At 36.3% G+C, this 25,727-nt stretch overlaps 2 protein-coding genes across 4 annotated transcripts; one reads left to right on the top strand and one right to left on the bottom strand.

The window, feature by feature from the left end:
- Window positions 1-15,831: 15,831 nt before the first annotated feature.
- Window positions 15,832-17,648, top strand: LOC132305574 (clavaminate synthase-like protein At3g21360). The gene is made up of 3 exons (XM_059803200.1): window positions 15,832-16,197; window positions 16,597-16,850; window positions 17,259-17,648. The coding sequence occupies exons 1-3, from the start codon at window positions 15,832-15,834 to the stop codon at window positions 17,602-17,604; spliced, it is 966 nt and encodes a 321-aa protein (XP_059659183.1). The 3' UTR covers window positions 17,605-17,648.
- Window positions 17,649-19,242: 1,594 nt separating this feature from the next.
- On the bottom strand, window positions 19,243-25,680 carry LOC132302673 (protein decapping 5). Of its 3 annotated transcripts, none has more exons than XM_059799591.1 (8): window positions 25,318-25,680; window positions 23,264-23,364; window positions 22,550-22,627; window positions 21,514-22,473; window positions 20,701-20,775; window positions 19,986-20,186; window positions 19,755-19,865; window positions 19,243-19,666 (listed from the first exon to the last, which is right to left on the bottom strand). In XM_059799591.1, exons 1-8 carry the CDS (start codon window positions 25,460-25,462, stop codon window positions 19,520-19,522), a joined length of 1,818 nt encoding a protein of 605 aa, XP_059655574.1. In that variant the 5' UTR covers window positions 25,463-25,680; the 3' UTR covers window positions 19,243-19,519. The 3 variants fall into 3 exon arrangements, with proteins under 3 accessions (XP_059655574.1, XP_059655573.1, XP_059655575.1); XM_059799590.1 differs by having other exon boundaries at window positions 19,755-19,868; XM_059799592.1 differs by lacking the exon at window positions 20,701-20,775 and having other exon boundaries at window positions 19,755-19,868.
- Window positions 25,681-25,727: the final 47 nt, after the last annotated feature.

The following is a 25,727-nucleotide window of genomic DNA, read 5'->3' on the forward strand; positions in this document are numbered from 1 at the left end:
GAAATCTGCTTAACAATCTACCAACTGATCTCCCTTCCATTAAGTGAACATACACTAAGTCATGAACCTCATAGTATCTACTTCTGATTGAAAATCAGAACTAGCATATCTGACTAGGACCATATCATCACATCCATAAATGAATATGATATCATTGGTTCTCCTTAGGTACTTAATGATATTTTTCACAATAGACCAGTTGTCAAGTCCAGTATTGGACTGATCTCTACTGACTATCCCTACTATGTAGCGGATGTCCTGTTTAGGATAGACCATGGCATATATGAGACTCTCATATGCCGAAACATATTATTCCAGTCTCATTTGCTCAATCTCCTTTGATAGTCTTGAAAAACTACTTACTAGAGAGAGCCATCCATATCAATAAAGCAAGAACTCATTCTTTGAGTTATGCATACTAAATCTGGTCAAAACTTTATCAATGTAGGATTATTAAGATAAGCCTATTTTCCTTTTAACCTGATCTTGCAAAAGCTTGATCATAGGAATCTAGTTTACATCCTGAAAATCCTTCATTTAAAAGTAATTGAACAACTACCTCTTTATTGATGACAAAACTTCCACATCATTCTAAATGAGTAGGATGTCATCAATATATATAAAATTAGAAAAATAATGACATTCCATTGTACACTCATGATTTATTCACTAAGAAATCTTCTGGTATCTTTTTGTAGATTAACTTGCCTTCCATAGGAATCACCCTACTAGAAAGTTCTACAAAATCCCAGAATTTATTAGAATACATAGACTCCAACTCTGATTTCATAGTAACTCACCAAAACGATCTGTATCCACATCGGTTCACGCTTCCGTGTAGCTTACTGGGTCCAACTCATGTTTAACAGGGATGTCCATAATGGTCTCACCTAAAAACATGATTCTGTCGAATTGGATGATAATCCTCCCACTACATCAATGTACCGATGCAAGAATCTGTGTAGTAGATGATGTTAACGCATCAATAGGGAATTCATATATTATTCTCAATCTCTATAATAAGTGTGTTCACATGTGGTACATCTGGTACTCATACCAAATTCTCTAACATTATGCTACTAGGTATGTGATTCATAATATGATTCTCCTATAGATAAACAGTGAGTGAAAACAATCAACTTTTATCTTTGAGATCATGAAATAATCCATCCTAGTGACATTTAGAGTAGCTATCAAATCTAGCATGCCTATGATTTGCTTCCAACTTACTTGTCCATATCAAGCGCACATGTGCAAGACTACCCCATATGTGCATATAATTCAAACTAATATTTAGTAAAAAACACAGCTCAACGGTATCCTTGAGACAGACTAAGATGGAATGCAGTTCATAATGCGCATCGATGTCATTAACGCTAAACTCTTAAATGAAAGAGATAATGTAGCATAACTGATCATAGATCTAACCATGTTAAGTGGAATTCTGTTATTCCTATTTGACACCTAAATACATTTAGCGTCAATTGCGGAAAACTGGTACATAATACCCTCATTGACCATATAGTCTTTGCACTATCCCAAGAAATACTCATATCCTCGATCAGATCGAAGTGTCTTGATAAGTTTACCTAATATGTGTTCCACTTCAGTCTTAAACTTCTCAGAAAATACCAAGAGTTTAAGACTTGTGTTGCATCAGATAAACTTATCCAAAACGTGAGTAATCTTGCTTGGATGTTTATAAGACCACACGTGTCAGTGTGTACCGACTCCAATTGTCCTTTATGTCTATTTCATCTGGCTGATTAAGTCCTAAGAGTTATCTATCCTTCAAAATAGGGTTCACAAGTTTGGTTTAGGCTCCCCTGCCTCACTAGGTAATTAACCTTCTTTGACCAATCTTTGAATCTTATTTTGATTGATAACAACCTAAAAATAGACATTAAAAATACAATGAGTCAGGAATAACAATTTTTCTCTTAACATTCAATTTAGAAGATGCAACATTAGTTTTTACATCCTGCAAATCTTAAGAGTTTGTGATTATAGTATATTAACCATCTTTCAATGCACCAAAAGCAATCGCATATCTATTCAATTTTATAAAACTAGTTTTACAAAATAACAACACAGTTTTTATAAACCAAAAGTGAAATAAGAATGAGATTGCGTTTCACTTCTGTGCATAAAGATAGTTCTTTAATACTAATATCCTCATACTCTCTAATTTCAGATGTAATACTCCCACTGACCTAACTACAACCTTGGCATCAGGTCAAAAGATAAATATATATCCATATCATCAAGGCTTCTGGATTCCTGAAATCCTTATGATGAATTGCAAACATGTTTAGTGGCTCCAGAATCTATCCATCAAGAATTAATAGATGCAACCACATAACATGGCTCAATAATTAAATATATATTTTCCTATGCCACGTCATTGCTTAGACAGTTCGTCCTATAGTGTTTTAGTTAGCGGCAAAAGAAACAGTTTCATTCGCCCTCAACATACACTGCCTTATTCCCTTTAACCTTTTAGATACCTATGTTTTGTACTAGCCTAGTCCTCTTATCATCCTTCTTCTTTGCTTTGCCCGTCCACTTGGGCCTAGAAGAAGATGGTATAGACTAGGTTAGATTGATATGATTATCCCTTCATCTGTTACCAATTCTATAAGAATATCAGCGAGTGTGAACTCAAACTGATTCCTTATTTAGTTTACTCTAACAGAATCGAATGAGTTTGGTAATAAGGCAATAATCATGTTAACTTGAAACTTACCACTCAAGTCAGCCCTATTGATCTCCAGCTAATTTTTAAATAATAAACAATCATTTTCCAAAATTCGATTTCATACTGGAGTTCCTTAGGCTATCTTGATGCTATTCAAGTCTGATAAAGTACTTTGGCATACTCTCTATCTAATCTCACCAAAACATCTTATTGACATTTAACATGATGCTTGAAAAAAATAAAATAATGTAAATGTTAGTTTTGGAGCGTATTCGAGTTAAACTCTAGAATATTGCACCAAGTCATCTCATTTGCGTTATTTCACTTATTCAAAGCATTAATGTTCTCTTGGGTATCTTAAAGTAAAAGGATTGGGTTTAGGAGTAATAAATACATTTGTACCCTTACGTTGTGAATAAAATATCTAAGTTCATTTCTCAGTTAATATTAATGAGGTCCAGTTACATTGAATATGTAAGCAAGTAGATAAATTGGATTAAACATAATTAATCTGAATATAAATACATTCATACAATATGCAAGGTGAATTATTAATACTGTCATGCATATTTAAAATTAAAATGAGCTTGTTAACCACATAATACAATAAATCTCAATCGAACAAGCGATCATTATCATTATTGGTGAACAATCCCTTTTAATTAATGCGGGTCCCTCAACTCTGTAGCATAATAAATCAACTAATCAATATGTCAATAACTTATCCTGTTAGAGGAGTTCATTATTACTATTGTTGAGATTCATTTACTATTAGGCGAGCACTTCCATTAAAATAGTATGTGGGTCCCTTAACCACTGCATGAAAAATCGAATAACCAATACGCCAATAACTTATTCGGTTGGCGAAGTTCATTATTGCTATTGGCGGGCAAATCCCATCATTTCCATATCTCTTAAGACAATGTCTTGTCTATCTATATGAAATAATTCCCGATTATGTTTAGCCTTTCTAAAATCACCTAGTATAGACCACTCCGTTGGGGAGCTAACACTATTGATTTTAGATTGAGTGTATAACGTTATTAAAGCTCTAATGAAAAATAAAACATTAAATATCTTGTCATTATAATTTAGATTCTTTAAATCATGCGTAGGGCCTTATTTTTAAAGATCTAATTACAACGAACATTTAATATTATTATTTTTATGAGATAACCATTCTTGTAATATTAAGATTCTTCAAATCATGCGTGGGGCCTTATTTTTGAAGACCTAATTACAATGGTGTTAATAACGAAGGCCATGGGGCAATGTATAAAAATTCCGGCTCACACTCAATTTTTAATCATCCATAATTAGGGTTTTCATTTTATTCATTTACATGATATAATGCATGCAAAACGTCTTGATTTTAATCCAATTAAATTTAGAAAATATTTGGACTTTAAACGATTCACTAATATTTAATTTGAAGCACACTTTAAAAATAATTTACAAAAAATAATTTTGCGTTTCCCAATAAGTGCCCTCAAATTAATTAGTAATCAGATCCAATTAATTTTCATAACTTAATTAATATAAATCAAGCCATTTAAATAAATATCATGGATCCAATGCATGAATAATAATTAATTAACAATTATATATTCCATGCATTTCATACATCGCATAAATAAATAAATGACAGATAAAGCAAATAAAACGGCCAATGGAATCAGCTTTTAACATTTAACTACTCTAAGTATCGCGGGAAGATCATCCATCGGCTTGCAAACACCCACATAAGGCTGGTACACACCGAGAGAAGCAAAACACCGCTTGGAACGCGCCTGGAGGGCCCCACACGCGCTCACACGCGCCTGAGGCATGCTGCAGGTGAAGGCACGCGCCCCCACGCGCTGGCACGTGCCTGGGGCGTGTGGGACCCCAGAAAATTAAATTAAGCCTCAAAAAAATTCCAGAAAAATTCCAAAAAATTCGGAAAAATTCCAGAAAATTACTGAAGCATAATTTAAACCTTTTGGACCTTCTTGAAGCTTCATAGCATCCTTTGATGAATATTACATGGCTTTAAAAATATTTACAACTTGAAATACAATGGGAAAAATAAATTACATCATTGAACTTTCAAACGGCTAAATCAAAGCCTTAATTACATTCATCCAAAGATAAAATTACATTCAATATTCCTATAAGCTTCATCCATGGCCCAACCATACATCATTATTCATTCACAATTATTCATACATCATCATGTATCAATATATATCAACATATTAAATCATACATCAATAAAAATATATATGAATATAATTTTGGATCCATGAATGATGATTTTCATAAAATCATGATCTTTAGTAATGAATCAAACCATACTCTGATACCACTGTTGGGAAACGTGCAACTTTTAAAAACTTTTCGAGGGATTTTGATTCATAGATCTTGATTCATCACATAGAGACAAGTTTTATGCAAAAATAAAAATATGATGTATCATTCAATTAATGGATTAAATACTTACATCAAAGGTCTGAGTAAACCTTTAAAACTTTCCTCTAAAGTGAATGTTCTCACTTATTGTAGATCCCTTAGCAAGATACCTTCTCCTTGGATCTCCATCTTCTTGATAATTATTTTGCCTTTAGGAATCACTCATAAGCCTCCATAAATTACCTTGGAAAAACTAGGCTTGTGGGAGCCTCCATTAGATGAGAACATAAACCCTAATTTTCTAGAGAGAGAAAATATATTCCTTTTTCCTTCTACTAAAAATCACCCCTAAAATATACATAGACCATGTATATTTATAGGCAACATAAAGGTAAAGAAAAGAAAACAACTAATCCTTCTCAATCTCTAATTCACATGTCTCAAATCTAATATGATTCCAATATCAAGTTGGGCTATGAGTGAGAATCCATTGGGCCTATTATTTTATTGGCTATAATGAATTAATAATTGGCCTGGTCCATAAATTCAATTCAATTAATTCATAAATTAATTTCTACTCCACTAAAAGAAATTAATTGAACTCCAATTAAATAATAAATAACCTCTAAGTCAATATTGCACTTTGACCCCTCTATGCATAATTAGTTATCGGATAAATAAAGCCATCAATCCGACTACTTAATTAATATATCTATTTTGGTACCTCTGATTATTTCTGGCTCGATCACAATAAAACATTTGTTTGACAAAAATAATAATTTAAATAAATAAATATATAATAAATCATTTTGTCTAAAAACACACGAAGGCCTTCGAATTTACTTTGTGATCAACCATAATCAATACAAAATAAATACAAGTAGCAATGATGCAAATATTGAAAATATAACCCTCTAACTATTAATTACATAATTACCCAAAGTGTCGGTCTAAGGATCCCGAAGAATCCGCCGAACAAATCAAAGTAATTATTAATTAATAAAAGAGTCTATACTTTTCTCATGCTTAAGAATTTACACTCCACAAAACTTTTATTCTCGTGAAATATTTTATAATCTACTCTATCTTTTATAAGCTCTTCAACATTCTAGAATCTTCTCTCTCCGTAACACCAATTTTTTGAATTTCATCCGATAAAAATATTAACTCTCTTCCTCTCTTCTCTTCAAGTAGGTGAAGAGTAGTTTTTATTAAATGATGGGATCAATTTCATTATATCGTGCATTCTTATTAACCAGGCATGCCATTCTCTTTCCCCCACTCTTGGAAGCCATGTAGATGGTTCATCCCTCCATTTCCTTCCCTCCAACTAAAGCACCAAGTGGTAGATTAAAAGTATCTACATTTTTAAACATCATATGTAGTGTTTTGGGCAAGTCATTAATCTACATTTTAGGCTACAAGAATCCTCTGTGAAAACCCAATCTTTTACTACCTCAATGGCATCAGAATCATTCTGCAAGTTGTAATGTTTCTGATTAATTTTTCTTATTTCCCATTTTCGGAGATTTTTCAATCTTTCATTGTCGTACATTGTTTTGCGTGTTGGACATTGTGGGGTGTACCGAGTGAATACTGATGTAACGACCCGAACTCGAAGGTCCGTATCGCTAACCGGATTCTTACCCGAACCCGAGGTCAATTAAAAATATTACCGTCCTCTTCTATATCAATACATAATATACTTGTCATCCTAGGGTTTATAAATAATATAATAATAATAATAATAATAATAATAAAATGAGATCATAGCTACAAAATATGTCAAACAATCCACTAACCCATCAAAACTTGTGGAGGAACGTCGTCCGCCACTTTCTTCCCATGACCTGAAAAAAATGTTAAAATGATGAGGTGAGTTAAACGTTCAGTAGGAAGTGTCTAAGACACACCTCTTATGACCCCGTGAATCCACATAGAGAATAGAAAGCAAGAGAACAATATCATATCTCGGGAGGTAAGTAAAACCATTGTATCATTAACAAACATACATATCTCAACCAATTATCAAACGCACCATATATGCCAATGATGTGCCATGCCATGCAATGTCACTCCCTGTTTCCGAAACCATACCGTTTCAACTTCCAAATCGTAAGTGTAATCCGATCCAAGGCATCCCCAAGGTGTCATGAAAGGGGGATTGACTAACCATCCATGACCATAAGGCACCTCCAAGGGGTCGCATCCGGCCTGGTTAGCTCAACCACACTAGGGTCTCTCCCTAGTCCCCTCTCTAGACCACATTAACACCACAGATCACTAGGCGCCTCCTAAATGTCCGGGTTTTCACAAATACTTTTAAAAAAAAAAACTTTTCCCCAAAATAATTTCATTGGTTTTAAAAAAATATATTTTTCCCCTTTTTCTTTCCCAATGGATGCATGAATACTTCATACTTCACAATTTATCATAATTTTTATATCATCAAACCTTAACAACATTTCATACTAAAAAAGAATTTTCTCATGAATTTATAGCATGCTTTAAGTCAACAAAATTTTTACAATTATACCTATTAAATAAGGACATAATCACAAAAGCATGCTTTCCATATCCAATCAACAAATCATACACATATATATTATTTACACATAACACACGTAGAGATACACATCATATCTCTAGCATCATGACAATTTCTCAAGAAAAATTTACAGTAAATCCCATACATTCCATCTACATCATGATCACATTATTAAGGGAAATCTTAACATTTATTTTCATAATTTTAACATCACTTTTCTTAACAATTAAAAATCATGGGGCACTTAAAATGTTAATACTAAGCATGTGTCTTCACCAACAAGTATATAATCATAATCATTGGTTCAATTAACACATATAATACACATTCATCACCTTTATTACATACCACCACAACTACATAGGCAAAATTGCTAAAATCAAACATGCTTATAATCAAATTAAAAGGGAAAACTTACAAAAGATTAAAGAAAATATGAATTAGAGCACCTTACCTCAAAGGATGCAAAAACCTAATTCTAAGCCCAATTTTTGAAAATTCTATGGTTGGCCAAAGATAAAATTGCTTACATCAACTTGAAGATCTCGCCGAGCTCTTCGTTTCGCAGCAAACGGCACCAAAAATCTCTCAAAAATGAGAGAGAAATCAAGGCCTTAAGGATGTAAATATAGAGAGATAGGAAGTTCTGGTAGTGAGAGAAAGCTTGGTCACGATTTTTGGGAGAAAAATAATCAGCCAAAAGATGATATAACAATGTAATAAATTAGTGCTTCATGGGGCCCAGTAGAAAAATAAAAATAGGAAATATTACAATCTACACTCCTTAAAAAGATTTCGTCCTCGAAATCTACCCTCCTTAAAAAAAACACTCATGGCCACATGCCTTTTTGAGAAAGACCCCACAAAATTGCAAGACTAAGAACTTACTAACTTTATTACCTTTGATACCGGACGTCACCAGGCAATCACACACCACTGCCACAAAACACAATGCTCACCACCCTATGAGGGTACTCATTACTCACGACATCAGAACACGAGACCAACTAGACCCTACAACCGACTCTCAACGGACATCGGTCTACTCTACACTACTACGTAAGACTCCGAAGCCCGAAAGAAGAATGGTCACTAGACCACCGAACATAACAACATTCACTCTCAATTCCTCCCTAAAAGGATACACAAAATCTCAAACAAAGAACCCCGTTCATCTCACAATCAAGCTCAACTCTAATTTACACATCTCTCTCAGACTGAACACTCACTACCTAACACTAAACTATACCATTACATACCCGTACAACGACTACCAACCACACCAAGTGGCAATCACTAAACTTATCATCCTCAAGATGACTAAACAACAAATCTCCCAATGACTACATAATCATGAGTCACCAGAGCCATAAAACGTACTATCTTGTACCTATAACTCAAATCCTCAAAACAAGATCTTTAATAATCAATGATCATACCACACACCCTTTACCAGACACTTGGTATTACCTAACACACTCTGTCACCCAAAACAAACCATATGAATCCACACTGTCACACCAACACAACGGACAAAACCGTACTCTCACTATCCCTGAGAAATCGAAACAATCATTGACCTTTGACCCTACATCGTGCTAAAGAGGGACTAATTCAGGAGACATGGTTGGCCAGGCCATTCTCGTCATCAATTCGGTCTCAACACAGACGTAGTTCCTGTCTTCAGGTCCAAACCTCAAACACACTCCTACACAGTCTACAAGGAAACCGTGAGATCCACTTACTTTCAATCCATCGCTCTACGTAACCTCAACAATTATACAGTCATATACCTACTCTAAAAATCCCAATTATACTTCAATAAAACAACCATAAAAAGCTAAAAGTAATACGGCACCAAATACCACAGTTATCAACCAACATAAAAGATCTTTAATTCCCCTTTTAACACCCATACCAGGTAAACAACACCATAGCATTACTCGATTCAATTCTTACCTTATCAAAACACGCAATGCAACTATTTCATGCCTGATATCACAAAATCAAAGTCAATCTTTCCCATTATTTCTCAACGGAATTCCACATTCACTTTCTTTAATCACGTATTTCTAAGGCGACATCGACACTTGTCCTCAAGACACTGCTCGAATCAAACGTCTATAAAAACATCCAAGTACATGACTCACATCACATCATATCACTTAACCATCCTCAAGCTTACAGTTCCCAACATACCCCTAGCCATCACCGAAAGTTTTAGACACCGAAAACACAATCCTTATTCGGCAACTTGTACCGTCAAAACCACCCTCAAAATAAGCACTACTAAAATCAAAGACTACACCTCCCTCCGTGGGAATGAGTTAACCAAATCAACTAAACCTTTACCGATCAACTCAGCAACATAACAAATCATACACAAGTCCGTCCACCTACGAACGTGCATAACTCTTAAATGAAAAACAAAACTCATGACAAACAACGTCCTTGCCAGAACTAGAACAAATGGAAAGGATAACAAACCCCGCTATCATAAAAGACTGACGACTCGCACTTGAATGCACCCGACACCTTGTCACATGTTACACACCAACTGTCCAACCATGGACACCCAATCTCACCTAAGATGAACTGAACTCCTTACACACAAAGAGAAGAACCAAATGAATACCCTTACAAAACTACGAACTTAATTCTAGGCAACCTCGCCACTAACGGACCATCATACACTATCAATACAGAAACCTCGCATACGATACCCCGCAACACCCATGCTAACCAAAACCAATCAGATCCCTACCACCTATTCGTCGAGTACTAAGATACAACTCACAATGCAACCATCAGACAAAAGCATCAATGCTCACAACATACCAACATTAGAAACGATCACAACCCATCGGACACCACATCCCGTCACTCCCAAATAACAACCCATATGCCATAAAATGACACTCTACCACCCGTTCCATTACTACCTTCCAAGATGATACTATCTCGATCATCGTGCACACCCGACTCATGACCTCAGTCACATTAACCCACTGATTCGTCAAAAGAAGAAGGCAATTATCTGGCAACATCGTCCCCATTGGCTCTAAAAGGCTAAACAGTCCTCAATCGCCTCGACTAGCGCACAACCCCATCACCTACCTGACTACACAGAACAAACGACTCACAATCTTTAATCCATCCTCGGATCTTACCCTAAACCATTATGCTCATCCATACAAAACATCACGCCATTACACCTTCACTGTCACTCATTCTAAACAACAGTTTAAACCTATCATCCCAGTAGACCATTAAGCCACTACCAATCAATTCTTCTTCCAACATCCTTAAGACAATACCATCATAACAAGAGAGTATACCTCACTCTCGACACTCCCCACAGTAACCGCTACATACCACTAGGATAGAACCCTTACACGGCAATGCCATGCCGATAGATCCTAAAGAAAAGGAATGAACACAAAAACCAGAATGCTTAACACCCAACTATCTCCTTAAACCATCTATAACATAGTCAGTCACTAACACTTAATCGGCTTCTCCGACCATTCTTCCCAAAACAATCTACATACTCAACCAAAGAAACCTTACGCCCTAGCGTCAACACCATCACTTTCCCTTTTTACCATTCCTCTAAACACCCCTGGCCCTGATAAAAGTCAAATGGGGCTACCAACTAGACCTACGAGATCACCCTCGTTGTAATCATTTTAATCATCAGTCTATCTCTTCGGATCCTCAAACAACTAGCATTTCAATGACCCCATACTACCTGCCTTATTGTGCAATCCTGCACTATACAGCTAAAACTAATCACTATACCTTACCTCGAGACTTTCTTGACAATTGTGATAACCTATAACCCCGCTCATCCACCGTGCTATGTAATCAACTTATCGGGAGTTAATTACCCGCAACACACTCCTGTAGCTCTTCGAAATGGGATCACTCCTCAACTAACCAGTCTCTAAAACATACTGTTGCAAGATCACGTAATGAATCACATCTAACAATCAGTTACTCGGCATAGGCATGACTCTAGTCAATGCCTACGCCACCCTAGACTTATAGAGCCCAACAAGTCCCCTTAACAATAAGAACCAATACATTTCCTTGGACTATACCAGAATACCCCAAATACACGTCTACAACCCATAGACTACACTCGTGACTTAAGCAACTCCTGTCACACCCACCACAAACTAGTTCGAAAAGAACCTCCACACCAAACCGTGACCCAAGTCACAAACACTAACCTCCTAAGGTCATACATTTCTCCCTCGAAACCCTCACTCGTACACCTGACTTCCACGGTCACAGGAACCCATTCACCGATGCATGAAACTCACATACAACAAAGACACCATGCCATGAAATATGAACCCATTCTAAAGTCATGCCCTAAGCACCGCACAAAATGTAACAAGAAAATCAGAATGACTACACACTGAATAGCTCAATCCACGAGCTAGAAGTCTACACAAGTCGTTCGATAAGAACCAGTACCGAACAACCCTGGAGCAACTGAGCTCCTCGCTTACTCAGGTTAAAACTTACACAACTCTCAATGCCATGACAAGTACTCTACCATACTAGCAACCATCCACTTGCTTAACCGCATAAACACATAAAAATATAGATACATATACATATACAAAATGGATGAATCCTACAATATCGTATGAAACATGCTTACTTATACCATGATCATTACTTGTCACATTATCATAAAAGAAAATTGCACCAACTGTGCCTACTACTTGTTATCGTCATGTATCACATACTTTCCACCTTATCATGTATAACATGCTTTCAAATACGTTCACATTTCATTTACATAGTTGGGTTATATAACTACTTTACATGCATGGCCATGTAACACAAATTTTAGCATTTAAATACAAGAACATGTGAACACTTTATTAGAAAGCATATGTTTCAAAACCGTAACACATAAGCAAGTAACAAGTAAACATGCTTCTCAAAACAATAAACATTTTAACATGCAATACTTCTAAATCAACTTAAGTCCCACTCAGGTTAACCCTACCTATCGTTCTTAGGTTTTTGAACCTAAAGTTCTGATACCAAATTTGTAATGACTTGAACCCGAGGGTCCGAATCGCTAACCGGGTCTTTACCCGAACCCGAGGTCAACTAAAAACATTACCGTCCTCTCCTATATCAATACATAATATACGTGTCATCTCAGGGTTTATAAATAATATAATAATAATAATAATAATAAAATGAGATCATAGTTACAAAATATGTCAAACAGTCCAATAACCCATCAAAACCTGTAGAGGAACGTCGTCCGCCACTTCTTTCCCGTGACTTGAAAAAAATGTTAAAATGATAGGGTGAGTTAAATACTCAATAGGAAGTGTCTAAGATACATCTCTTATGACCCCGTGAATCTATATAGAGAATAGAAAGTAAGAGAATGGGATTATATCTCGGGAGTCAAGTAAAACCACTGTATTATCAACAAGCATACATATCTCAACCAATTACCAAATGCACCACGTATATCAATGATGTGCCATGCCATGTAATGTCACTCCCTGTTTTCGAAACCATACTATTTCAACTTTCAAACCGTTAGTGTAATCCGACCCAAGGCACTTCCAAGGCGTCACGAAAGGGGGATTGACTAACCATCCACGACCACAATGCACCTCCAAGGCGTTGCATCCGGCTTGGTTAGCTCAACCACATTAGGGTCTCTCCGTAGTCCTCTCTCTAGACCACATTAACACCACGGACCACTAGGCGTCACAAACACTTTTAAAAAAGAAAACTTTTCCCCAAAACAATTTCATTGGTTTTAAAAAAAATACTTTTTCCATTTTTCTTTCCCAATGGATGCATGAATGCTTCATACTTCACAATTTATCATAATTTTCACATCATCAAACCTTAACACCATTCCATACTAAAGAAGAATTTTCTCATGAATTTATAGCATACTTTAAGTCAACAAAAATTTTACAATTACACCTATTAAATAAGGACATAATCATAAAATCATGTTTTCCATATCCAATCAATAAATCAAACACACATATATTATTTACACATAACACACATAGAGATACACATCATATCTCTAGCATCATGGCAATTTCTCAAGAAAAATTTACAATAAATCACATACATTACATCTACATCATGATCACATTATTAAAGAAAATCTTAACATTTATTTTCATAATTTCAACATCACTTTTCTTAACAATTAAAAATCATGAGGCACCTAAAATGTCAATACTAAGCATGTATCTTCACCACCAAGTATATAATCATAATCATTGGTTCAATTAACACATATAATACATCCATCACCTTTATTACATACCACCACGACAACATAGACAAAATTGCTAAAATCAAACATGCTTAGAATCAAATTAAAGGGGAAACTCACAAAAGATCAAAGAAAATATGAATTAGAGTACCCCTACCTCAAAGAATGCAAAAACCCCAATTCCAAGCCCAATTTTCAAAAATTCTATGGTTGGCCAAAGATGAAATTGCTTACATCAACTTGAAGATCTCGCTGAACTCTCTGTTTCGCCGCAGACGGCACAAAAAATCTCTCAAAAATGATAGAGAAATCAAGGCCTTAAGGATATAGATATAGAGAGATAGAGAGTTTTGGTAGTGAGAGAAAGCTTGATCACGATTTTTGGGAGAAAAATGATCAGCCAAAAGATGATAAAACAATGTAATAAGTTAGTGCTTTGTGGGCCCAGTAGAAAAATAAAAATAAGAAATATTACAATCGAGAGTTAGTTGGGGTATTTTTTCAAGTTCATAACTATTAGAAATCCATTGTTGACCATTCTGACATTTTTTGTTTTTTCTGGGCTGGGAGGTCTCAGGCGGGACCCATACCCGAATTTTTCGTGCACGGGATTGTTTTTCGGTGTCAATTCACTTCATATTTATTTATTTGGTGCATATTTGGGTGACTACGTATCAAGAGGTGTGTTTGTGGCATGTATATATGTGTGTATATATACATATATATGAGGAAGAGATATTTTGGGATCACGTGGACCTCACTGGGGCATTTTACAGCTAAAAGGGGCCAAAACCCATTTTTCCTTTTCATTTCTTTCCTTCCTTTATCGCAACTCTCTCTCTTTTCCTTATTTTCTTTTCATTTATGCCTCAAATTCTCTTTTATTTTTCGGCCAATCGGTCGAGGCTCGGTTCCTTATTTCTTTCATTTCCTTATTTTTTTCCAGGCTCGGTTCCTTGACGGAAAGTGTTCCTCTCATCATTATTTATCACATAATTCAAGGATTTAATTTTTTAGAGGAGCGATGATTATTTAATGAATTTTTAAAGATTTTAGATCTAAGGCTTCAGAGGGGGTTTTGAGCCACTTCAAGTTGGATTCCAGAGTCGCGCCTTTAAACCAGTTTACTCTCCTCATCATCGGCTACGTTTCCACAAAACAGTTTTTCATATGGCCTATGTTAACGGCCGTTGACTGGTGTTGACTTTTCGACCGGGATGTCTTTTAGCTGTTTTCAAAATTACAAACTAAGCAAGCCCTAACCCTAATATGTTATCTCGTGCATGACCCAAGTCCAAGCTGTAATTAGTGTAAAAGGAAGATTCACTTGCTTGTATATACATACTCAATATCATGCCAAAATTAAGCCATTATAGTTATTAGTTTTACACAATGTGCATGGCGGCCGGTAAAGACATTTCCAAATGAAAAAGTTATCCTATGTCCATTACTATGCACTAACTACCAAAAAATTAAAAAAATAAATAAATAAAAATTAATGATATTTTGGTCTGCCCAATCACTCATTTTTTAAAAATGTATCCTTTTATTTTTTTTATTTTTTTAGGAGATTGAAAAATGTATCATCATAACCCAAATTAAATAAATGTGTCCATTGAATTTTAAGACAATCCATGTGAGAACCTAAAAAAATATCCAATCGCTCAAGCCAATTAAGACACAGACAATGAGCCAAAAAAACATATTCAAAACCTTGAACAACACGACATAGTAAGAATCTATAATTTGCCGATTGTTAGGCCAACTTATGATACCATAGTAAATACCGATTCATCAACCTCCTATTCCTATATATATACAAACCTTACCAATGCCAAGAAAAAAGCATTCAACACCCAACACACAATCACACACACACATACACACACACAAACACAGAGAGATATGGAATTCTCTTGCAAGGATTTCAAGGTGGGAAAGTGTGAGGGTGAGAAGGTGGTGCACGGTGAGACCATGCCACTAGTGCTACAACCCCCAGAGCCTAGCAAGAAGGACCTGGAGTCTCTCCTCTTGGCTCTGAGGAACAACAAGGAGTGGTTTGACCAAATGGTGATCAAGAACAGTGCTGTCCTCCTCAGGGGCTTCGACGTCACCAAGGCTGAGGACTTCAACGACATTGTGGAGGCCTTCGACTGGGATGACATCCGCTACGTTGGGCCGGCACCAAGGACTCATGTCTACAAACGTGTGTGGACAGCCAATGAAGGACCCCTCTCTGAATTCATATACTATCACCATGAAATGGTCCTAGTAAGTACCCCACACACATACACACACATAATTTGAAGTCATTGTATGAACTCAAATGATATTGAAGGTGTTGAGTGGTCACTATTGATATGCCACCAGTATTGATCATATTTTACAACTCAATCACACACTTGATCAAAATTGTCAAATAATCTTCTTGACATCAGCATATATACATAAACATATAATCATCTTGACATCAGCATATATATGTATATTAACAACTCAATTTGACTAAAGCACAAACATGATAAGAAAGTGATTGCACTTATTATCTAAACCTGATATGAATACAGATCAAAACATAACAACAAACTGAGATTGTAATCAAGAGTTGACTAATTCATCAATTTTAAACATGTCCCAACATTTTAACTGTTATGTCTGCTGCCTCACCAGATTAAGGAATATCCGAAAAAGGTGATACTTTTCTGTGAGGTACCGCCGCCAGAAGGTGGACAGACGCCTTTCGTGCCAAGCTTCCGGGTAACGGAACAGATGCTGGAAGAGTTCCCGGAAGTGGTGGAGGAAATCGAAGAGAAAGGGTTGAAATACACATTCACTGCTCTAAGCAAGAACGATACCTCTTCCATGAGAGGTAGAGGCTGGGAGGATACTTTCGGAACTTCAGACCGTGCAGAAGCTGAGAGAAGGTATATATATATATGTATATATATATAAGGAAAATGATATTTAAGTCCATGAATTAGACCTTAAATCCGAGCAGAAGTCATATTTAACTTCAGATATGTTTGAAGTGGGACTTGAGTAAAAGTTATTCGGCTAGTGTTTTAAGTCTAACTTATCGGCTAGAATAGCTTTGTTTGGTTGATGTTACCTACGAGGTACTTAACCTGTCCGAGCAGAAGGCCTATCTAACTTTAGATATGTTTCAAGTGAGACCTGTCTACTTAAAAACAAATTTAAGAAATAAAAGTCATTCAGCTAGTGTTTTAGGCCTAACTTATCGGTTAGGTTAATATTGTTTGGTTGACGTTACCAATGAGGTACTCAATTGAATCAACTTCTTTGAAGTTGACAAAGTTAGTGTTTTGTTGCAGGGCAAAAGCTTTAGGGATGGTGTTGGAGTGGCTACCAAACAGCGGGGTTAAGGCGATCCTGGGGCCGAGGTCTCTAACAAAGGTGTTCGAAGGAAGGAAAGGGAGAAGGATGTGGTTCAACACTGTGGTGGGGATGCACGGAAAGGAGATCAGCTCGGCAATCATGGCAGATGGAAGTGAGATACCAGAGAAGGTAGTGAAGAGATGTGAAGAGATCATTGAAGAAGAGAGCATCCAGTTTAAGTGGGAGAAAGGTGATGTGCTCTTCTTGGATAACTTGGCTGTGCTTCATGGAAGGAGGCCTTCTCTTGCTCCCAGAAAGGTCTTGGTTGCTACATGCAAGTAGTTATTACAATGGTGTGGTGTTGTTAATCCAAGAATCAACTAGAAAGTCGGTTCACAATTATAAAATGTAATCCTTAATAAATGATTATAACAAAACATTGGAACTGTTTGGTTAATCATACTTCTTTTTTCTGCCACATTTGGGATTACAGTTGATTAATTATCAATAATAATACTTCTTTTTCTGTCAGATTTGAGATTACATCAAAGGATTGATATTGATTGTTTATAAAATATATGATGGTAAGCAGTTGATTGTAAGCAAATTGTTCTTGATAAATTTACCGCAATTATCCAATACCGGTTACTTTGTAGGTGGACTCCACTTGATCTCACATTCTTGTACTTGTGAGGTCAAACCTTTTTTTTGATAAGTAATTACTCGTAAGGTTAAACTTATTTATCACCTTTCATTCATTCGGTTAGACTCTAACCAAATATATGTACTGTCCTTATTTAATTGTCCTACTCGGAAATTATGACTCGTAATTATGTGAGTCACAATTTACTAAGAGGACAACTAAATAAGAACGGAGGGAGTATAATAAATTGACAACTACACCCATAAACAACCAAATATATATATATAAATTGACAAATACACCCTCATCCTATATATATAAAACTTTCTATACGTCTTAAATATTTACACTCCAGAAAACTCCTCCTCTTCTCGAGTCGGCCAGCATACACCTCTTATTTTCATACAGTCAATTGGTATTTCCGGCCAATCAAAATCTAAGAAATCAACTTGTGATGAGCAAATTTTATGAAATAATTGGACAAATTTCATTGTATGGTGAATTTTTATTAATGCGCATGCCCTTCTCTTCCTCTAAGTTAGACACATGCTTGATCCCTTCTCTATCATTATTAAAGTATCTACATTTTTACCCTCTACATTAGGGCAAATATATTATGTCTATAATATATTAAATCGGTCGGACCTCGATATCTGTTTTGTATAGCTAATCAAATATAATATATTATATCAGACCTGATCAAAATCCATATCTAATTTGTATAGCTAATCAAATCCAGCTCGGCCCAATAATTTGCCAAGATTATCAAATTATCAGATTGTTAATGGGTTCGGGTTCTTAACAAGTTATAGGATTAAATTTTCAATCCTCTGTGTCCATTGAATCTTTAACTTGGCCAAATTGTTCACCAAAACCATCAAAGCTCCACAGAGAAAAAGCGCATCAGGTATAGGAAGGACTTCTTATAGAAGCACAGGGGAACAACCTATATCAAGGATGGTAGCCCCTCCAGAGAAGTATAATAGAATGAGGGCGGATAAAGTGGTTTCACGCTAGCTACAAAAAGTACAGTAAGGAAGGGGATTAGAGCTTGCTTTCCTCACGCGGATGTCAAAAGGAAGAAGCCGCTTTTAAGGCTGGCTTTAACTGCCTTGTCCACCCGATCCCATGTTGACTCATCACAAAAGCTCAAAATGTCTACCAACGACCCCCACTCACAACAAACCGGCCGTCCATTCCATAACACGGCTCTTTTCTGAATTAAAGATGCACATAATTGATTCCACAATGCCTTTTGTTCTGAATACAATCTCTACCCCTCCACATTCATGAAATTTAAACTGATAGAAACAATACAATTTAAACTATCAGTCACATTTCTTATCAAATAAAGCCTCATTGGCATACTACTACTATTACCACGATCGAAACCAATTGCTTGCTTACAAGCTCCATACAGAAATTGTAGTAAACTGGGAAAAGAGACTGAAACAACCCGAAAACAATTAGACAGACTGTATCCTAATTTTATTTATAAAAGACCCCAAAAGTACAAGGCACAAACATTACCAGAACAGTCCTAAATTTTCTCTTCCTGGTTGACAGTTGGGCTTCAGTTTCTGCCTGAGCATTTGGAAAACGTAACACTCAGATCTACAAACCACGCCCCGACAGTGCACGCCCACGACCCCTCCCAGGGTAACCATACCCTCTTCCATAATAAGAGCCACGGAAGCGACCACCACGACCAGGTCCGCGTCCACCTCGGCCGCCTCGATACCTCGAAAACTCTCCGAATGTCTGCGTCCATTGAACGGGTAACCATGTTGAGATGAATACAAAAAAAGATGATACATACAAAATAGCACATAACCAGAATAATACTCACCTCTGTGTCTATCTTCACTTGCTCAGAGAACCTTGTCCTTCCACTATTTGATTCCCGGTCAAGAGCATTGGAAGAGAGGGAATCGAAAAAATCATCCTTATTGTAAACAGGCTGCTGTTGGAACACAAAGCACAATCAAGAATGTTGACATCAGACACAGTAAATTCAAAAATTTTACATCATGGAGGTCACATTTTAGCTTGAAATTGTAGCACAGGATGGCAATCTCACCTTGGCCCCAAACTCCGATGATTCAGCATCATCTTCATCTTCAAAATCATCTTCATCACTGCCTATTCCATTTACTTCTTTGTCCTTTGAATTAGATTTGTTACTCTTGCCAAGATGACCCCATACTTCATCCTTCTTGAATTTCTCATTCATTGCCATAAAATCAAAATCTTCGGTGAATTTTGTTACTGGACGTGAACTCTGAAAACCGAACGTGCAATATTCATTAAAATTCCCTCAATGCTGAGCATTTCCATATAATGTTCCTATTTATCAACTCAAACTAATTGCCCGGAACAAAATACAATTCTTCACCCAGGCAACAACTCGCATCAGGAAGTATTTAAGCTACAACTAAAAACACACTGCCTTTCAGGGTAACTAAAGGCTAACACTTATTTAAAAAGTATTATTTAACCACCCAGTATAGGAAAATGTAGCAGAGACAAGGAAAATTAGAATAAATGAAACATGTGTATTCCCCAACAGCTATTGTCAATTTAAAGGAAATTGAATAAAAGTATCAGAATGTCTACTTGTTTAATTTAATAACATAAAAACCAAAGGCTGCATCATTAGTGGTACTTCCTTGTGTTCCAAAGTAGAAGGTCGAGGGTTCGAGTCCCCATAAGGGCAAGTTGGAGTGCGAGTGTGTTTCTTGCCAAGGAAAAATAAAAAATAAAAAATAAAATAAAATAAAATAAAATAAAATTACCCCAGTTCCTCTCCCCCTTTCACGCCCCCTGTAGCCATGGTGAGAACCGTGAGATTGAAAAGGCCCTCCATTCATCTAAAGGGAAAAAAAACGATGTGTTAGAGTCCTCATCAGTGTCAGTTTCCATCAACTAAGGGTAAAAGTGACATGCTCGTTCTGCACGTCAGTAATTTATATAACATATACTTGTTATCAGAGCCTGAAATCAATGTTATCCAAATACCAAGGCAACAGAGATTTTAGATTCTGATTTCATGAAATGATAGGGGTGAAAAAACTTGAAAGAAAAGCCAAATGATACACTTGATAGCAAAAAAAAAAAAAACAGCTTCCTAATAACCTAAGGGGAAAAAAGTAAGACTTGCACAGAAAATGGACCACGTCTCACACACAGGCCTGCAAATCCACGCACATGTAGCACAGACGTTGTGGAATTGTTTTTCTTTGATAAGTAAAAGAACAATTCTTATTCTTTTAAAAGTGAAACACTTCACCTACTAAACAAAATGAACACAAATAACCAATAGAAAATGATAAGAAGACGTCATTTGGACCCACATGAATATGTCTATAGGTTACTTTGGTTTCCAATTGTAGTACCGTTGCTCCAAAGTAAAATCATTATGAACAAAAAATGAGGAGCATGATCCAACTCCAACAAGAACCTTCATTGCCAAAAATGTAGGAAGGGCAGCAGGTGGGGTCAATGAGAAAAAAACACAGATGGATTTTGAAGGGAATCTCATATAGTTATTATCATCCAGGACCAGAATCTTAAACAGCATAATGACAAGGGGAATTTAAAAAACAAACCCTTTGGCCAGCACGTGCAGGTTGAGGTAATGGCAATATTGGAGGCTGAGCTTCTACAGAAACTGAAACCGATGGTTCTGATGATGATGATGCTAATGATACTTGAACCACCTCAACGTCTTTATGGGCGGTTTGTAAAGGCTGGGAAATTGTACCTTTTCCAGACTGCAACAACTGACCAGGGGTTACAAGGGAAGGTGTTAGTGTTTCTGAATGACTTGTACTAGGTGGCCCAACAATAGAGGACATGGGCGGGGATGGCGTTTGATATGGGAAAGTTGGAGCAGAAATTGCATTAGGCTTGTTAGTGATTGGTGGGACAACAGCACTTATATCTGGACTAGAAGTAGTCAAAGGAGATGGCAACGGCAAGCTAGCATTTGGTGTTGCTGTAGGGAAAGCAGAATTAGGAGCCTTGTTTGGCAGCGGATTGGGTAATGCTTCAGGAGCAAACACAACAGGTGGCACATGAGGTAGAGTTGTTGACAAAGTTGAAGGTGGTAGAGGAGTAGATGTTAAATTAAGGGAATTGGTAGTGGTGGATATTAAAGGAGAAGGATATTCGGGTAAATTTGAACCTGACAAATTTGAGGCTCCAGTAGGCAAAGATGGATGAAAACCAGAATACTGCATTGGCTGCTGCATGGAAGGAGGAATTGATAGCCCAGGCGGTGGTCTAAGTAAAGACTGTTGATGCAATTGAGGAAGACCATTTGGGGGACCATAGTATCCTTGCCAATACATTGGCATAGCAAGCCCACTACCATTTGCACTTGGAGGAGGAGAAGGACCCCAAGAACCCAAGTTTCCTCCAGGTTGATATAAAGGCAAACCACCTTGGAAAGTTGACACAGGCCCAGGGTGTCCCAACTGTGCAGTATGGGAACTGAGATCTGTCACAGGCCCACTAACAGCAGAAGGCAAGCTTGAAGATGTAGCAGCTGGGCGAGGATAGTGAGACTGCATAAACAATTGGGAGTATATTAGTATCAAATTCACTTGTTTTATAATATGAGACATTCTTCCTTTTAGTCACCTGAATAATAGCTGGATCACTGTTTATAGAAGTTGTAGTCTGAGCAGGCGGAGAAGGAGAAGATTTAACCTGTAAATCCTGTAAAAATCATGAAGAATGTTTCAGGCTTTGGCTAAAGTCAAAGAGGAAAATAAAATATATAAAATTTCCTATGAAAATAACATACAAAATTTCCAATCAAATTATGAGGCACAATGATTCAAAAACAAAGGCAAAAGACCAGCAGTTGTCATATCTATGCATTAAGTTTAAGAATGATCACCAACTATAAGGCCTTGAAGAATTAAATGCTATGGTAATTCAAAGATCAAGGTTGTACACACTCGCCCATACTTGATCCAGGAAGTAAAGCACTCTCTTTGGTTTATTTGGACTATTAGCAATTTCAGGAAGAATGCCTAAAATCCTGATTTGTCAGATAACTCAGTTTTAGCATATATCCAAATAAGAGGCTCAAAGACCAGTTGATTCTCTACTTGAAATACAAGATGATGGTCACAGTTTCATAAATTAGCAAAGTAATATTGTTGTATATCTTTCTTTTTTCTTTCTTTTACTGAAAAATATTGTTGTATATCAAATCCAACATGAGAAGATTAATTAAAACCAAGGTACAACAAGGATATTTCCTCTCTTTAAGCAGAAGAAAGTTGGCAAAGGATAAAATACAACTATGTGACAAATTAATCAGGATTAGAGTTCCCATTATATTACCTTGATGTCACTTCCCCGGAACAGTATGTATTCAAAAACCTTGTCACTAGGAGGGACTTGTGGACCATCCTTCTTACGTCCTTCCGTTCCAAATGATCTTACTGTCATGAGATAGATCAGCATCAGCAATTAATATCACATCTCACTGCTTTAAAGGAGAACTTGAATGCAACTTATATAACATGGGAATGTCAAATGTGTTTTAAGCAAACTACAAAAGGAGTCCCACCAATGCTATGTGAACTGCACTATTACCATATAAAATGCACCAATTTTTTTTTCCCAGAGATAGCAGCCTGACTTATATGGATCACATTTTTCAATACTTAATTATAAAATTCATTGCAGTATGGCTTGAAAATTTTGCTGCTGTCAAGGCTTCATCCCAGAGTAAAAGCTCAAATTTCTTAAGATTGATCTAACACTAATTCTCTAACTTTATTGTCCGGGATATTTCAAAAAGGGAGGCCCTACCCAGTTCCACGCCAACCTCTAAGATCCAATTAATTTTGATAATTGAAATCTAAGAAGCATAGACATGGACAGGAAAAAAAAGACCGCAAACATGCCGCATTGACACGGAAAATCTTTAAAAACTGGGTCATGAAATGGTGAGTACACGGCAATAAGATATATCTTATACAAAAATGACATTGCATATAGAAACTGTAATACGAAATTTGTTATAAATCAAATATTTGAAAATTACCACCATGGTAAAACTTCATGCAAATTTAATAAATCTTGAATTTGATTTCTCTTACTGTAAACCTTTTTTTATTCTTAAAGGAAGTCTTATCCAACCTTCAACATTCATTACATATATATTAACAAATGTCTCAAGTGTCTCTCATGTGTCCAAAATTAAGAATTTAATTTTTTTTAATTAAACACAGATGTCTAAGATGTGCAGCATGCATATCCGGGAGTGTTCGATAAGTATTAGCACGTGCCCAATGCAAACGTGACTCCAACTATTCATCCAAAAAAAAAAAAGAAAGAATTGACTCCTAATAAGATTAAAATGACATGCTTTAGGTTCATCCTGAAAAATGGAGCCTGTAAGGCACATCCATTAACAAACACATAAAAGTATGAAGGCTATCCGGTATTAAAAAAAATTTGGTAAGGAAAAATATACATACACCAAAAATTGGCTTCCGTAGATAGACACAAGCCCCTTTGGGTTAAATGAAAGCTTTCCAAGATCAAACATTTTTTGGGGTTAAGTGAAAGCATTTGAACAACAAAATATGGATCATATCTTCAAATTGAACGAGAGTTTCTATGTAGACGAGACCGACCAGTGCACGTTGTGGTGGCCTTCCTATAATTAGAAAAAGCCTTCAGTAAACCATTGGTCAAGGAATACACAATTTCTCGACGCAAGCTGGGGAGCATATGTCAATCCAAAGATCAAGGTGGTCGTGTATACCTGAATTTGATTATACTTGAAGCTTATACAAATTAAGAACGGGTCGGAAATTAAGATTTTTGAAGATGAAATTTTGGTGGAAATAGATGTCTCGCCTTTGCTAGAACATGAATAGTCCACAGAAATTGTGAATGGGACCAATGGGTAACTACAGCCAAAATTTCAATTTGTTTAGCTTAACAGGAGAAATGCTTTTCAGGCAATTGTGAATAAGCAAGGAATGGGGGTTAATGAATATGCTACTCTCAACAACAATATACCAGAACAAGACCAACTCGTCTAGCACAATTTTAATTTTTTAACTCACAAAGCTGTCATACATGCATAGAAATTTACATTCAAAGATTATTAAAAGCTTGACGCCATCAAAACTAATACAAAAGAACAACACCTACAAATTACATAATTTATTTTTCGAGAAAGCCCTCAAATTCATGATAACAACAGCAAGAGAGAAAAAAAAAAAACAATTTTTCTAGGTAAAGCACCACAAAATCTAACAAAGAAACCAAGCTAATCAAAGAAATTTCAAACTAAAAAAGCATTAGATTATTAATCAAAAAGTCAGAAAATCACTGAAATCTATAAAAACGAACGAAAGCCCCAATTAAAAACGTACCGTTTCGCAATCCAATACTGGACTCCTCGGTGTTGATACTGTACAAAACACCCTCGTATCTGATTTCACTCTTGGATGTCAAGCTAATCAAGCTTCCGATGTAAGAATCGGCCGAAGAACTAGATCTGGAACTCTCTGCCGCCATAATCGAGGCAGCCGATCTCCCACTTCTAGAGAGAGAAACTATATAGAGAGAGACTAATTTAGATAGAGGAGGAGGAAGGATTCAACACACTTTCTTGTAGAGAGAGAAAGTAGAAGAGAGGAGAGGGAGGGATTTGGATTTATGGATCCATTTGAAGTTATGAAAAAGAACAATGTCTAGGGTTTCAGTTTCGGGTTATCGAGCCGAAACGGGAAAGTCTATGGGCTGTGTGTATGATTGTGTGAATCGTAAAGTTTTTTGCTTT

Source organism: Cornus florida, unplaced genomic scaffold (assembly GCF_030987335.1).
Source record: "Cornus florida cultivar Cherokee Brave unplaced genomic scaffold, ASM3098733v1 CherokeeBrave_3.0.0_Hap2_Chr04, whole genome shotgun sequence".
NCBI classification, from domain to species: Eukaryota; Viridiplantae; Streptophyta; class Magnoliopsida; order Cornales; family Cornaceae; genus Cornus; species Cornus florida.